The 17155-nt window shown below is 37.0% G+C and overlaps 1 protein-coding gene across 5 annotated transcripts; it reads left to right on the forward strand.

Moving 5' to 3' along the window:
- The first annotated feature begins 205 nt into the window (after positions 1–205).
- On the forward strand, positions 206–13034 carry NUDT12 (nudix hydrolase 12). 5 transcript variants are annotated; one of them, XM_040656365.2, is made up of 7 exons: positions 206–679; positions 1012–1247; positions 4154–4752; positions 5657–5824; positions 7318–7431; positions 9468–9667; positions 11630–13034. In XM_040656365.2, the coding sequence occupies exons 2-7, from the start codon at positions 1042–1044 to the stop codon at positions 11738–11740; spliced, it is 1398 nt and encodes a 465-aa protein (XP_040512299.1). In that variant the 5' UTR covers positions 206–679; positions 1012–1041; the 3' UTR covers positions 11741–13034. The 5 variants fall into 5 exon arrangements, with proteins under 5 accessions (XP_040512299.1, XP_004949354.1, XP_025000786.1 ...); XM_004949297.4 differs by having other exon boundaries at positions 206–425; XM_025145018.3 differs by having other exon boundaries at positions 206–358.
- Positions 13035–17155: the final 4121 nt, after the last annotated feature.

Here is a 17155-nt window from a genome sequence, read left to right on the forward strand (position 1 = left end):
GAGGAAGAAAGGAAAAAAAAAAAAGCCTGCTTTTTATAGCTAAATAACTTGTCTGACAAAGAGTAACCACACAGTACTACCCGGGTTGGGGGACCTGCTGCAGGCAGCACTCACTCAGTGCCCAGGCCCCTCGCCGCAGAACGCCCTCCGACCCCGGGGTAGCGGAGCATAGCGAAGGCGGGGCGGCTTGGGACGCGCCCCTTCCGCGGCGGAAGTGCGCACGGGGCCCGACCGACGGCAACGGGGCGCCTGGCGGCTCGGCCCTGCAGCGGTGAGGGCCTGGGAGATAAAGAGCGGCTTACGCACGACCCTCCCCTGCCTGCGGCTGGTCCGTAGCCTACGCCGGCACAACCTTCAGGTCGCAACTGCTGCCACCCTGCTGGCACAGCCGAACCGCCTTGGTGACGCTGCTGCGAGCGAGGCGGGTGCGTCTGCAGCCCTAAGTGAGGGCTGCGCGTGCGTGGAGCTGTGCCGTGCCGTGCCGTTCCGGGGGCGGCCTGAGCGTGACCTGCTGCCTCTGTGAGGCCCCCCAGCATCTGTGGGGCCATAGGTGGAGTTAAATGGTCGACGCTGCACAGCAGAGATCTGCTTAGGGAAGGTGGCTCCAGAGAGCGGTGGTCTGGCCTTCTGGAAAACGGCCCATCTTACGTGTATCTTCCATTGTTCCCCGGGCACCTGGGTTTGTTTCTTGGGTTTTGTGCTTTTCAGAGGTCTGGTTTTGCTGTTTGGTTGCTTGGAAACCAGAGTATATTCTTCATATTCAAAGAAGTTTCATTTTTACGGCAAAATCCTTCTCTCCTTAAGCCTCCTTGAAAGTAATTTTGATTTGTTTAGGTACAATTTTACCATGTCTGCAAGTAGGCGAGGCTGAGATTTGCTCAAGGGCAACAATTATGTTCTAATTACACAAATCAGACCGTTACCATAATTTAGTGACAGGGTTACCTGTGTAGCGTTAAAAATTTATTTCATTTACTTAAAATATTTTGCTAACAGTGACTGTGTTTTTAGGTGCTCTTGTTTTCTGACTCAGTTGAGACAATGACCAACTTTGAAAAGAACTTCCATCAGGAAATGGTTTCTCAGCTGCATAATTTTGCTGCGGTTGGAGACGCAGCCAGGCTGAAAGCGTTGCTCAGCCGTTCCCCGTCACTGATCAATGCAACTGCAGGTAATGGCTGGACAGCCCTGATGTATGCTGCGAGAAATGGACACTTTGATGTTGTGCGGATTCTTCTTGAAGGAGGGTAAGCTGTTCAGTAGGTCCCATTGAAGTGCTAAGTCCCATTCTTCCCGTTTAGATACGGCATCAAATAAGTACATTTACTTAGTAGATAGCAGAAGAATTTTCAGGCTTAAAACTCAGAAATTTGTGTCAGTTTATAACTGGATTGTGGTACTGCACTGCGATTTCCATACTTGCTAACAGCAGTTCTGACGATGTGAGGATTTCTAAAGTTATTGCTTTGATCTTCAAAGATAGGGTCACTCCTCCCAGAAACCAATACAGTACAATAAAATACAATGGCACAATCCCATTACAAGTACTATTGTGAGTATAAATTTGTTATGTCTAATTGTTCCACTTAGGCTTTTTGTCTCAGGTTTAATTGCAATATGCTTGAACCTGTGTTATTGCAAAACATTTGCAGGCATATTGGCCATTATCTTGGACATGATAGACATGCCTTTACCAAAGTCAGTGATTGCTGAATTTCTTTCATTTATTATTTTTCAGACACTTCTTCTTTTTTAAGCTTTTTTTTTTTTTTTTTTTATTCTTTTGGTCAGTATGACACTATGCATGTTTTTTGCTTCTCAAGGACTTATTTTAATTTTTGTTGTCTGTCCTCAAGTCAACTCCTGTAGTTCTGGTGTTGGAAGACACCGAGTAAAGCAGAGAATGCTTCGAAGGTCTTGAAACCTCAGGGTTCTTCTAAAGCCTGCAAAAAGCTAGGATACATTTCTAATGAGTAACATTCCGAAATGAGAGCAAGAGCTTGGCTGACCTCTGCAAGTGATGTCCCTTGTGTTAGTATTCACATAGGTGTTATTTAACGTCTTTGTCAATGACACATGCAGTAGATTGAGTGCACCACCAGCAAGTTCATGGATGATGGCAATCTGAGTGGCACAGTCCTCGGAGGCATTTAAGACCAAGCTGTATGGGGCCCTGGGCAGCCTGATCTAGTGGGAGTTATTTCTGCCCAAGGCAGGAAGGCTTGGAATTAAATGATCTTTAAGGTCCCTTCCAACCCAAACATCTCAGTGATTCTATCAAGACCAGTCAGTTCCTTTCTGTACCCCTAATTACACTGCCAAACTAGACTAGTTCATTCTGTGGTTATAAGCAATTATCAAGCATGCCATTCTACATCGGATCTTCTCATCCTTATTTTTAAGATCTACTAAGGTACAGTACCTTCTTCTGATGGGGCTCACCATGGAGTCACAACTGAGTGCTCTTTTGCACCATAATTAGCGTATTCTAGCAAGTAGAGCAGCCTTGATGTGCCACATATTGTAGATTGAAATCCTCTGTGTTTTTGAGGAGCCCTCTGAGATTTTGGAGAAGTTGCCAGTTTGATAGAAGTTCTACTTACTATTAAAAAAAAAAAAGAAATATTCTGCTTGTAAATGCCCTTTTCATGGCCATTCTCTTAGACGGTACTTACTGATGTGTTACTGCAGCCTCATTGGTTTCATATCAGTCATGTTTAGTCATAGTAGTCATGTGGAAAAATGCAATTGCTGGATGTGTAAACATGAATGTCAAGTACAACTTGCAAGGTAATATTAATACAACATTCCACAAGCTAAGCCTGAGTGATTTTTTTTATTTATTTATTTTTTTTTTTAATTCATCCATGCCTGATAAAAGCTATAAGAAACATTTATAGACTGGAAGAAAGATCTTGGTGATCTGAAGAGTTTGGGCCACTGCAGATGATACTGAGTAGCTGCTTCATCACAGTCTGCATGGACCTCAGCAGGCAGAAAGTGGAAGACAAAATCGTAACAAAGTTCAGTGTCTGACTGATAGGAAAATAAGTAGGAAATAAGGCAAGATTTTAACCTAAGAAGAAAAAAAAATGTTGAAGATAAATGAGCAATATCAGTTCCTTTAGCACCAAGAGCCTTTAAATTAGTCTTTAAATACTTTTCCACAGTATACTCAAAGTCTCTCAGACGTGATTTAGTTTAATGTGAAATCTCAAGTAAAAGCACTTCTGCCTGTAATAAAGTTACGTGTATATCAGCAACGTGAATACACTGATGTCTTCTGGTTTTAAAAACTGACGAGTCTGACACAGCATCTAGTGTATAATTGGAAGTTTACAGTTTTTACAGTATTTTTTTTTATTGTATAATTTATAGCTTACATTTTTTTTACAGTATTTTTGTTTTACTGAGCCACTTGGTTTTAAATTGACAAAAAAAAAAAAAAAGTAGTTTACTCTATTTTGACCGACCCCCCCCATTTCACCTCCGTCTATTTCAGATACATTTTTTTAGTTTATTGAAATATTTACAGCAAGTCACTGCTTTACCAGATGTTTCATTCTGCTTTGTTTTGGGAGCAAAGAGATCTGCATAGGCCAGCTTATGTCCCAGACTTACCAGAGTGCTGCTTTTCTCACTAAGCCATATTCTTCATTCTTACTGGTAAACTTGTTTTTCAAGTGTTTTGATGACTCCTTTGGTAGCTTCTAGAAAGTAGTGCTAATAACTAAACTATTTAATTTTGTGTTGCTGGTAAGCTAGGAGAGTGGTCTTGCTCGTCTTTCAAAATTTCCCCTGTAAAGAGTCTTGAACTAATGGGTTTTTTTTTTGTTTCTTTTGGCAGGGAAGGAGGGTATGTTGCAGTGTTTGGGATTTTAATTAATTGGTTACTGTTGTAGTACAACATGAACTGTGCTAAGTGGTGTCAAGAATGCACCATAAATGAGGGATTTGACCAGAGCAAAATAAAAACTATGGTTATTTTTTAATACCATCAGTATATAGCCTGAACAATGCCCCTGATTCTGATTTTTGAAAAGTTGATGCAGCTCAGTAGTATCAGATCCATGTGCTGTAACAATAATACAACATTGGAACTCTTCCTGAAAAAGTTCAATCTGTTAACTGTTGTTCTTTTCTGTTTCTGTAGATGTGACAGGTCCATCATTAATAAATCAAGACAGACAGCTCTGGACATTGCTAAATTTTGGGGGTACAAGCACATTGCTAATTTGTTGGCTAATGCAAAAGGAGGCCAGAAGCCTGGCTTTCTGCCGACTGAAGTGAAAGAATATTCAAATTATTTTGGCACAACGCTTCTGGACCGAAGAAGTGATAAAAGAATAGATTCCAAGTGGCTAAGCAAAAAACAAAGCCATCCAGCTACAGTATACATACTCTTCTCAGACCTAAGTCCATTGGTTACTCTGAGTGGGGGAGCGGAGAAGTCGCAGCAGCCAGAAGTCAGGCTTTGCAGGCTGCACCACAAGGATGTGGAACAGTACATGATCCAGACTGAAGAATTCACCTTGATTTTTCTTGGAGTTGATCTTCAGTTCCACATGAATCTCACAGTGGCTGCTCACAATGGGAAGGTTCTGCAAGAAGATGATGAGGATGGGCTCGTTGCTTGGTTTGCTCTTAGCATAAATCCTACTTCTGCTGAGAGATTTAAACAGAAGCATGAGGACTGTTACTTTCTTCATCCACCAATGCCAGCACTACTGCAACTACCTGAAAATGAAGCTGGTAAGATGCATAAAATGCAACTGTAATCAAATGTAGTCAGAAAGATATGCTTTAGGATTCACTGAGGTATGCTGGAAGGAGAAACCGCTGCAAAGTAATCAGGTATTTTCAACAACATTAGAAAAATTAAAATTTTCACTGTCTTGTCAGTGGTTTTGTGAAGAATTGTGTGTAAAAATGTGCAGTTGCAAAGTGCTAACATCTGCAGCTGTGAGTAGTAAACTGTTAAATGTATTAATTATCATTGTTTTACAAATAACACGGTTTTAATATTAGTGCATGCGTATTTATGTTGTTAAAAGAAAGAGGAAAAAAAAAAATCTGTTACTGATCTTCATTACAAGAAACTAAGTCCTTTGTAACAGTGTGTTGAATACTTATCAGAGGAGAAAACTGAGCAAGTGTTGCAAGGTTGGGATCCCAGTTTGAATGAATGCCATGGACGTGTTGCAACAACTCTGTTGCAATAATTTCACTTTTACAGAAGGATAAAGGGTGAACTCTTGCACCACAAGTTTAAATGAGACAATCAATACCTTGTTATGTCAAGATACCAGTAGTAAATGCCTTTTTCACCTTAAAAAAGTGTGGTATGCAATTCTGGTGCTTTATGCAGGCAAAGAAATTTCAGTGAAAAAGAAGCTATGTTGATCTGGACAAATATCTTAAATAAATTGATCTGTATCTACATCATACTGCATTATATTACATATGCTGTGCTGCAAATAAAAAGATGTAAAAAACTTGTATTGTGCGGCTTCTGATGCAGTTGATGACAGTTTAAGCCATAGTCTACTTTGATTTTTACATTAGACTTTAGTACTTGCCTTTTTTTCCTCTAATGTTAAAAGCTTAAATGAATCAGTATGTGATTTTATGCATTTTTAATCTGTTTTTTTAAAAGGAGTAGTAGCCCAGGCTAGATCCATTCTAGCATGGCACAGCCGCTACCGTTTCTGCCCAACTTGTGGGAGTGCCACCAAGATTGAAGAAGGTGGCTACAAGAAAACTTGTGTAAAAGAAGATTGTCCCAGTCTCCAAGGCGTTCATAACACGTCATATCCAAGAGTTGGTGAGGATATTGTAAGATAAGCTTGTTCAGATGTTACTAAGTGCATGTTACTCAGGTGTTGTGTTTTTTTTTAATTATTTCAGTTTCTGTTCAGTTCTTACAAACTTTGTAAGAACTTCCCAGATTATGTGTGTTTCAGCTGTATTTAGGATTACAAAATTCACATTTCTCTCTTTTACTTTTTTCTACGACAAAAAATGATAGTGACAGTAACAACATTTACTGCAATGCATTGTAGTTAGAAATTCCAACAGTATAAATGATATAATGATATTAACAGTCTGGAGGATTTAATTTTACATTTATCTCTTGGTGACAGCATTAACCATCTTCTCTGGTTTGAATTTTCATTGTCAGTTGCAAACTGCCAGGCTTATTTTTACTCAGAAAATAAGCTTATTCTACAGCTCATTTTGTATACGTGTTGCAAGGGAGATTATTATAATTGCTATGATATTGATGCAAAGATAACAAGGAATGAAAATGAGCCTTTTTTTTTTTTCCTGGATGATACGGTATCACCTTTCCTTCCGCTACCTTTTCTTCTCTTTTGCATTTGTAGTTATAGTACAACAGACTTGAAGGAATGAGAGAATATATAAAAGACTGCCAAATCGGTACTGTCTACTTATGCCTTTCTCTGAAAAAAGCGTTTACAGACAGCAATACTGCATATCCTTCTTTGTGCCACATGGCAGATACCTTTGAGTAGGACAACAGGCTTTGAGATCGCTGATTATGATAATTACTGAAGTAAACCTTTTCATACAGAGAAAATACTGGCATTTTGGACAATAAAAAAAGAGAAGGCATGAAAAGCAGTAGCAAGAGAAAAATGTTAACGCAGAGGCAGAAATATTTTAAAACAAAACATTGGAATAATTGAGAATAAAAAGGGAAGAAGGTAGATTAATAGTATACAGAAACGTATGACAAAAACAATGATACAGATAGAAAATATTTTGCAAAAAAGAAAAAGGTGCATAAAATTATCAGGAATGAAAAGATGCAACATCGGATAAGGAATTGATAGCAAACAAGTGAAAGTGGAAAGGTTAGTTAGTATTGCAGTTAGAGTACCTGGCTCTGCATTGTGTATTTAAGTGGAAACTACACCCTACAGGCCTGTGCTTTTAGAGGAGGTGATAGTAAATTGTATTGTTACTGAAATTGTTTCTATCTTCTGGATGTATAGCTAAGTTAGTACCTCTGGTACTCAACAGATTGTATGCCGGGGTTGCAGGTAATTTATGCCCTAGCCTTGGCTAGTAAAGTGCTTACACGAAGCATTTTTGTCACCAAACAAAAAACAACCAATCAAAGCAAAATAAAATAACTGCTTGCCCTGGGCATTTACACCACTTTGATTTCAGGCACTTAAAGTCTTCTGATTTGTATACACATTTATGTATATACTTCAGTATAGGCTGAATTTTCTTGCTGCTTTTAAGTCCTCCAAAAGTTGAAATATGTTCCTTTAATGTCCATTACAGACCCTGTTGTGATAATGCAAGTCATCCACCCAGATGGGAATCACTGCCTTTTAGGTAGACAAAAGAGGTTTCCCCCTGGAATGTTTACCTGTCTTGCTGGATTTGTAGAACCTGGTGAGTAATTTTCCCTTATCAGATGGTTTTCCCACATACCAGTTTTATACATTGTATATAATTCAGAAATTTGTTCTATGTTATGTCAAAGAAATATTCTTGCTTCCTGCTAGATACGTTGTAATAAATATACCTGTAGTGTGCTCTGCAACAGCTGATTTAAAAAAAAAAAAAAGGGGGGGGGGGGCAATTGAATAAATAAAGGTTTCAGGTTATTCTCTCATCATACACTTCTAAATCATATATTAAGTGACAAAAACATTTTAAAAGACATGTAAGGATGGTTCTTTGGTGATATTTACAAAGGGCTTTTAATATAGGAAAAATAGAAGTTCTGCTTTATGCTTAACTGATTGATTATATGGAAGATAATCAGAGATCTTATAATATTCAAGGAAAAGCAAAGAGATTTTGCTAGATGTGTTCAGCAGTAACATTTGGAATTAGTTAAAGTTATTGGTAGTTGAAGAATAACTTATAAAACATTCTTGCATTGTGAATACATCTTAATCACCAGCTGTAGTGTAATTTGTAGTAAATAACTATATGCTGAGCTATATTTATTGACTGTGCGCAAGTGAAATATGGCAACAGCATGAATAAGCTGATACCATTTGAAAAAAAGCTGGGTGGTTTATTTCTGTTCTCCTTTCTTAATTCTCCCAATTTCAGTGCTTTCTGATACTGTTTCAAATACATATACTGAAATTTAAGGTCACTGATCTTACCAGTTTCTGATCAGTTTAAGTTAATTCCACTAGAACTTTTATCTCTTAGGAGTTCACTTGCTAGTTGAAATAATGCTTGGTTTATTGCTTAGTAAAGAAAATGAAGAAGATAATGACAAATCTTGAAATTTGTCCGGAAATTAATTCTGTAATTGGATGAAAAGACTTAAAAGACTGAAAAAATTGCTTTATTAGCAGCTAGTTATCTTATGGGACAAAGCTAAACATGTAGGAACATCAGTGTATATTTTGATCTGTATTAAAAATGTTTGGTTCTTGCAGAACCAGTTTGAACTATCTAAAAAAGTTTGTTATCTTCAAATAAAACACTTACTGATGCATGGACTGTCCACTTCAGTGAATCTGTAATCAGTGGTTACTGCAAAGCATGTATATGCATATGTAAGCTTACGACCGTTTACATTCCACATATACATCCAGAAGTCACAGAATCAGAATATCTCACGTCAGAAGGTACCTGCAAGGATCACTGAGTTCAGCTGCTATCCCTGCACAGGACCAATCAGAAATGAAGCCATGTTTCTAGGGGTGCTATCAAGCATTTCTTCAACTCTGGCAGGCTTGTGCTGTGACCATTTTCCTGTGGAGTCTGTTCCATTGCCTGACTATCCCCTCAGTGAAGAACCTTTGCCTTGTAAATCTGCAAATGTGGATATAAAGTTTTTGTTATTGCAGTTTAAGTTTGGAGAATTGTCTACATGTATAAAGATACTGAGGAATGAGTCAGAGAAAGAGAATAATACAGTACAGAATTTTGTACAAGTCTACTTAAGTCTCTATTTTCTTACTACTGTCATTTTAGGTAGTTAAACTACCTGCTGTTACATTCTTACTGAAAACTTAAAAGTTAACACAATGCTATTTTTAAATGAGCAGACCTGCATTTCAATATTCATTTAAGAAACAATGAATTTGCTACCAAATTTTTAAAGTACCAGGTGATGTTAGGTTGCATGTATGATAAATTATCAATTCAGGAAATAGTTGTTAGAGTGGAAAAATTACGGCTTTTCATTTTCAGAGTTCCATTTCACTGTGGTGGCTAGCCTTATTAGTCTCCTGTGCCCTGAACTTAAGATCTATACCCTGATCTATGAACTAGATGTCTACGTGTAATTACGTATTAGTTAATGTATGTAGTATGTATGTAGTTACGTATTAGTTAATGTATGTAAGGTATGTAGTTACGTCTATTGCAGTTTAAAATCTTTTGAGTTCAAATCACAGGATGTAATCCTTGCTTGGAGTGTTTCCATCAGCTCTTTGTTCTTTCTCCTTTTTGATCAGGAGAAACAATAGAAGATGCTGTTCGAAGAGAAGTAGAAGAGGAAGCTGGAGTCAAAGTTGGCCATGTTCAGTATGTCTCTTGTCAGCCATGGCCAATGCCCTCCTCCCTAATGATTGGCTGCTTAGCTGTGGCAGTGTCTACAGAAATTAGAGTTGACAAGAATGAAATAGAGGATGCCCGCTGGTTCACTAGAGAACAGGTAAAGTTCAATTTAATTTCCTTCTTGTATTGATTAGTCTGTGGTCGTATCACTTCTGGCAGAATAGATACTTGCTTTTTTTCAGCAAGTTGAATGAGATAGTAATCTCTCCATTTTATCATACTATAGTTGCATTACATTGTGTTTGTAGATTACACGAACAGTAAAAGGCAGGTACTCATAAGGAGCACAGTAATTACTGGGTCACAGGCAAGTCCGTTCTATGTCATTATTGCCTCTTAGCTGTTCACCTTTTTCCTTTGGCATACATAGCCTACATAGAATCATAGAATCATAGAATCGCCAAGGTTGGAAAAGACCCACAGGATCATCCAGTCCAACCATTCACCCTTCACCAATGGTTCTCGCTAAACCATGTCCCTCAACACAACATTCAAACGCTCTGTGAACACCACCAGGGTTGGTGACTCCACCGCCTCTCTGGGCAGCCCATTCCAGTGCCTGACCACCCTTTCAGAGAAGTAGTATTTCCTAATGTGCCAGGGAAGATTCACGCTGGACAGCTTGAAGCCATTCCCTCTCGTCCTATCACTAGTCACACGAGAGAAGAGGCTGACCCCCAGCTCACTAAACTATAACTTCAGGTAGTTATAGAGAGCAATAAGGTCTCCCCTGAGCCTCCTCTCTCTAGACTGAACAATCCCAGCTCCTTCAGCCGCTCCACATAAGGCCTGTGCTCCAGACCTCTCACCAGCTTTGTTGCCCTCCTCTGGACACAATCCAGGGCCTCGATGTCTTTCTTACAGTGAGGGGCCCAAAACTCAACACAGTACTGGAGGTGCAGCCTCACCAGTGCTGAGTACAGGGCAACAATTACTTCCCTATTCGTGCTGGCCACACTACTTCTGATACAAGCCAGGATGGCACTGGCTTTCTTGGCTACCTGGGCACACTGCTGGCTCATGTTCAGTCTAGCATCAACACCCCCAGCTCCATTTCCTCTACATTCCTCTACATGTTGCGTTTTGGCAGAAGTAGTATTCTTCACCTGAATTTCTTCAAACAAGAATATTACTAATTTGATGGGGCTGGAGGTGAGATTTAGGTAAAAATTCTGTGAAGTCATTATTTTGAATCTTCTTTCCATGAGGTAGTTTTTTTTAATACTGTGGTACTAAGTGTAATTTACTGTGCATTAATGTAAAATTCTATATGTAGATTTTCTGATTATTTAAGGTATGATCAAGTGAAACAGAGGGGGGAAAAAAAAAAACCAAAGAACTTTGACAGAAAGAGTTCATGAGTAGAAAATGTGAAGATTGCTTATACAGTATAGTATTCCTGGATTTTACCACAAGCTTCTTTAAAGCTAAACTTCTAATAATGCTATACAACTGTTCAGCAGTTGCAAGTGTTGTGACTCTGCAAGTCAAGTTGAAGGCAAAATTAGCCACCTACAATCTCAGTGTATTTCTAACAACACTAAAAACATTATTTTAAATGAGTATCAGTTCTAACACAGCTAGTCATATGCAGATTGGTCTAGAATTGGGCATAAATGACTTCAGAAACATACTGATCTAAAAGCATACACCCATGCTGCTTCAGAAAATGAACAAAACGTACTTTCTCCTACACTATATGTTAAAATGAAAAAGAAAATAATTCATGAACAGTATATAGCACCATCTGGTGGTCCTACCGTGCAGAGACTTCACAAAAACCTTAAATATTATATTAACAGTCTATCTTTGCAGTTGTATGAATAAGAAAGTATCCTTTGGGGCACGTTTGTGCTCAAAAATGTCAGAATCCAATATCCTTTCCAGGTGCATTTTTCTGCATTTTTCTTGGAGACTATGGTAGTAACTCTTTAATGGCTACAGTAACAGTAGACTGTTTGATAATCGTCGCATCATAATTTCTATGTTAATTCAACCTTAGATTCTTTATGGCTTATAATACTTCTTCTAAAGAAAAAAATATATATTTTTATTGCAGGTCGTGGATGTTCTCATTAAAGGAAATCAGCGTTCATTCTTTGTACCACCGAGTCGAGCAATTGCACACCAGTTGATAAAACATTGGATTGGAATGAATGCTAATCTTTGAATTAAATTCTTTCTTCTAATGAATTCCAAAATTAGGGATGAATTTTAAAAAACTGCTTATCTAGTGCTTCTGCAACCATGTGAATTTTTGAGGCTTTCTTTAGGTTCCTGAGGTGTACTACACAAATCTTTACAGACTTTTTTTCATGTCTGAGTGAGAACTGAGGAAAAACTCAGTGAATATCCCAAGGAAGCAGAAAACATATAGACAATATAGACAAAATGAATTGTGCCCAGCTACTTTGTGTGTGCGTGTGTGTGTGTGTGATTTTTGATAAAATTACCATGCCTGTCACTGTTATGCTCTTAATGTTGATTTGAGCTTTTCTATCCCTCACTGGGAGGAGTTACTACGTTACAGGAAAGCCTAACCTTTCCTTTAGTCTGAACTCTGCATTTATATCCTCCAGTTTTGTCATGCTAGTATTCTTCTCATTTTTTCCTATCTCCGTTTTTTAAATTCTATGTGGCACAGAAAACACCAGTGTTCAGTGTTGAAACTCCTGTCAGTAACAGTTATTTTTAAGCTAATAGCATCATTAAGTGGTGAATATGTAGTACCTTTTATCTCTTACATGAAGAACATTCGAAGCAGAACGTTTACTCCTCCAGATCCTCCATCTGATTTGGCGGGCACTTAACCAGTTGTGTGAACTTGAATTTGAATTTCTAACACAATACTCTGTTTATGAAAAATGTACTGGAAAATCTTTCCAAAAATCCTAAATGACTTTATAGAAGATAATGTATTTAGTGACAGTGAGTTATTTCATTCTCTGATAGAAATGGAACTGCAGAGTACTGGAGGAGAGTAGTAGATTATTTAAAAGACGTGAAAATGTATACAAAGCTGTTCTATAGAAATTGGGACAGTAGGTTGTTATTGCTATTAAGAATTTACAATTGATAGGATTATAATCAACCCCAGCTGTATGATTGAGAAGGCAATATGTTAATTATTTACTTGAGTATTTTTAATGCTGTAGTTCAGATTTGTGCCTTAATTTATTGTTATTGAAAGAATATAAGCATATATCCTTTGAAAATGGAAGGTTATAAAAATATACCATTATTAATGTCATGACATTATGAATTAGTACTCTGTAATGATGCAGTGATATAAAAAGAAAAGCAAATGGCCAGGAGGAAACACAGTGGGGGTCATAAGAATTAGCTTATTATTAAATAGTGCTTTGTTTATTCAGAATAATATGAGTATTTTTTTAATCAATGTAAAATTTGTTTCCAAATTCTTTGTAAGTTCAGAATCATTAAAAATGTTTTACAGATCCTAATAGTAACTTCTTTCTATTTAACATTCCTGTTATAGCAACAATTTTTTTATGGCAGTACGCGTCAAGCTTTTAAGGAAGAAACTCTTCTGACAGTTAGAACAGATGATGAATCATACATTGCTTCATTCTCTTTCTTGTTTCACCCAATAAGGGTATCACTTGAGCCATATAAAATTGAGAAGGAAACAATGCACTGCTTTGCTTTAAAATCTCTTTTATAGAGGAGGGGAAATATAAGAAGTTTTCATGGACTACCAATACTAGCAGCACTACATATGGTCAGTAGAGTTAATCTTTTGAAAAATCAGTGTCAATCAGAAGGAAGTCTAGTTGCAGCTTCATACAGATAGAGAAGAGTGGAGAGGAAAAGACAGCACTGGAGAAAAACGTTAAGAAAGATGAAGAAGGGAATGAAGAGCAGGTGGAAGAGGCAGGACAGTGCAAAGAGTAAATAAAGATTATATACAGATAAATCATTTATCACACTAATATAACTGAAAATATATGTAAAGTTTCCATCCTAATATTAGCTTTTCATGTAGGAAATTATATGTATGGGTGGGTTGCCATAGCGATAAGTTTGTGACTGTGGAACTCAGAAGAAGGTGCCCATAGCCAATGCTGAGATTCAGTTTTTGTAATTGAGAATCTATAATAAAATCTGTTATTAAAAATGCTCATAAATAACTTTAAAAATAATACTTTACAGAATGAAAAGAGCAGAAAAAAATAGGTTTAGAAAGAAAATGTTTTTATCTGAGATTGTGAATAAGATTTCAATCTCTTACTCATAATAGCTGGTAATTATAATTTTAATGTATATACACTCTTGAAAGCTAAATCATGGAATTATTGAATGGCCTGCGTTGAAAAGGACCACAATGATCATTGAGTTTCAACTCCCCTGCTATATGCAGGGTCACCAACCACTAGACCAGGCTGCCCAGAGCCGCATCCAGCCTGGCCTTGAATGCCTCCAGGGATGGAGCATCCACAGCCTCCCTGGGCAACCTGTTCCAGTGTGTCACCACCCTCTGAGTGAAAAACTTCCACCTAAACCTGAAAAGAGGTCTTTTTTTTTTTTTTTTCTATCTTCAACATATGAACCATTAACAGAAAAGTTGATAAACATCATTTGTTTAAGGAAACTAATTTGATCGTTTTGATGTCTAAATTTTAAGTGAAAGCTTTCCTAGCTATTTATGAGCATGGTTTGACTGGTTAGTAAATAATAAGCTTGAGGTTTACTTTGGAAACACCTATGCATAGAAGTATTCGGAAGGCATGGTAATTTGCAGATTACATATGAAGTATCTAATTGAAGAACCAAATGCTGTAGTTATTAGCAACTAGAACAGTTTAGTAAAAGACCAAAGTGTAGTGTTCCTCACTGGATCAGGGTAATACTTTCACAAAATCTGAGGTGTGTGTCTTATCCAGACTATAGCTGTGCTTGTCACTATGATAATGCAGTATATTAAGAAAATATAATCCCTTAAGCCACTAGAAATAGACGTAATTTGTTTGTGATGTGTGATAATGATCCCTCAGTTTCTTCTCTCTTGCTTCTGCTATGGTACCAAAGCAAAAAGAGTACTCATAGTGCATGCAGATTCATTAGGAAGAAAATGCAAAAACGTTATCTCTTCCAATTTGCTAGAGCACTGATGAGAATTAACTTAAGTCACTATATAATTTGTAAATATTTGTCTTTTTAAAATGATAATAAAAAGTAACAAATAATAAAGTGAACAAAAAAAGAGGGGAAGTATAAACAGAAAATTTGTGCTACTAGCAATGCTGTAAGCTCAAATAGCAATGTGAGAGTTTTAATACCCCTTTAATACCCCTCTTTTTCATTAATGGATGTGTAAACATGAAGAATTTTTCCAGTGTTGAGAATGAACAGCATATGTTGTATTTTGTATCATAACGCTACCAAACAGGTAAATGATTATCTTGAGTTCTACAACATGTGAAGGGACAAGGGCTGGATGTCAGTAGGCTGATTAAAGGTAGACGGGTCATGATGCTTCACGGAATTAAAGATACTAATCAGATTCTGAGCTTAAGGGACAGAAATAGAAAAAGAAGTGGAACAAGACTACGAACAACATTGCTCCCTCTTTTATCTTTAATTTTAGTATAGGTAATTTTACTGACTAAGACTTTTCAGACGAAGCTGAGAAATGCAAAGCCCTAACAAGCTGAGTAACTTTTTTTTTTTTTTTTTTTTTTAATTTGCTTTAGTTGTTAAACGTTAAATAACCTGCAGCCCTTTTTTTGGCTCAGCGATCGGAAAGGTAGGTATATATAGCATATTGTGGCCAACTGGGGTTGACAGTACAGAAGTGGATAAGTCCAAAGGAAAAAAATATTGAACTTGTTATCCTATTAAGCCTTAGTAAGACAACCCGCACATCCTTCATGAGCTTAGAAAAGCAAACTATTCACAGACAGTCCATAATAGCAAGCAGACGTCTGAGGTAAATGAATCCTGTCTCATAGTGATAGTAAGTATAAATACCCTTTTTATTTTAAATAACACCCTTCTCAGATAGTATTCTGTAGATAGCTATTTGCTGAAACTCATCATAGTTTTTATAAAATGTGAGATTTCTGAAATTGTTTTTACACAGTGGATGCGGTTTAAAGAATTTCAATTATACTTTAGTAGATAGTTTAATTTTGTGAATAAATAAGAATGATAGTTTCTTAAATAGAAGGGTCATTTTAATATACAGCAACTTCAGCAATATGTATTTTCAAAAACTGAAGGCCTACCTGAATGTTCACTTTGGTTCATGTTTCTTTCTTTCTTTTTTTCTTTTTTTTTTTTTTTTAATCTGGTTTTGAGCAAATAGTATTTCAGATGTGGAGGGTGATGTATGCTACAGTAATACTAGAGGGATATTCATCAAGAAGGAATGCTATATACTACTGGATAGAAAAGTCTACGAACTACTTGGTAGCAGTTTTTTCTCTCATTTCCTCATCCTGCATACTAAATTACATTTAGTACTTTCTTACACCTCTTTTGGGAGAGAACAACTGGAGGGAACACTGGAGTACTCACTTGCAGTTCAGTGAAAAATGTAGATATTTTCTCTACAAACCTACTAAAATTAAAACCAAGCCTATGAAATATTAAACATTCAGTGGGTTTTGTTTTTCGTTTTGTTTGTTTGTTTGTTACATTCTGAAGCTAAATTACTCCTCATTATGCAATTTAAATTCATCTTCTGGACAAGGTGACCTTGCAAGCAGCATAGTCAGAAAATACAGTACCTACATTTTTCTATCGTAGACAGTGGAATTTGAATCCTAGAAGCCAGGATAGATTTTTTTTTTTTTTTTTTTTTTTGTCCCCTTAATGGATTTTATAATTAAATATTTTTCTCATGTAATGATGATCTATATTATGTGGTTACAGTCTATCTAAAAGCAACAAGGTAGTACACTTTCAAAAGATCAATTGTGATGATGTATAACTATCATAGGCTTCATCTGGTGAGCTTAGTTTCAAGTGGAATTGAAGATTTTAAATTTCTGTATTTCTACTGTGATGGATGAACAATTCTCAAGTTGTGAAAAATATGATAATTTGTGCCACATCACATCTGAAAGGTATTTCACTTACCTGTTCTCATTACTCATGCTGAGAAAGCATGAATTTTGTGCCAGAGCAAGAAAAAACCCGAAAGTTGTTGCATGCAAGGCAGCATACCAAACACAGATGTTAAGAGATGTACTGACAGGAAAAGGGCTGATCCAGTTGGTGTTCAAACTGACAGATTTTCCTTTGATCTCAGGACAGGAATAACAGAGGTCCAATGAAGAAAACGGAAATGGCAATTCTTGGTAGTTATTTTAATATATTTCCAGAAATTTTGCTGAAGACTAAGTAACTTCACCCATTATAATAGAGACAGAAGAACAGAATGCATAACAAGAATTCAATGTATAGCAAATAAGTGAGCATCCATTGTACTAAACTGATCGTTATCACTAGGAAACTTGATTAGTAAGCTGAAGCATTCATGATAGCATACTTGAAGTCTCAGGTGATCTCTGTGTGGACCGTTCACAGTATAGAGGCCACCTACTGGTCTTCTATTTTG

Source organism: Gallus gallus, chromosome Z (assembly GCF_016699485.2).
Source record: "Gallus gallus isolate bGalGal1 chromosome Z, bGalGal1.mat.broiler.GRCg7b, whole genome shotgun sequence".
Lineage (NCBI taxonomy): Eukaryota > Metazoa > Chordata > Aves > Galliformes > Phasianidae > Gallus > Gallus gallus.

Bases quoted from the DNA above. Each gene is read 5' to 3' on its own strand.
- NUDT12 (XM_040656365.2), top strand. From the start codon at position 1,042: ATGACCAACTTTGAAAAGAACTTCCATCAGGAAATGGTTTCTCAGCTG. The intron at 1,248-4,153 runs GTAAGCTGTTCA...CTGTTTCTGTAG, and splicing joins CGGATTCTTCTTGAAGGAGG to ATGTGACAGGTCCATCATTA. The intron at 7,432-9,467 runs GTGAGTAATTTT...CTTTTTGATCAG, and splicing joins TGCTGGATTTGTAGAACCTG to GAGAAACAATAGAAGATGCT.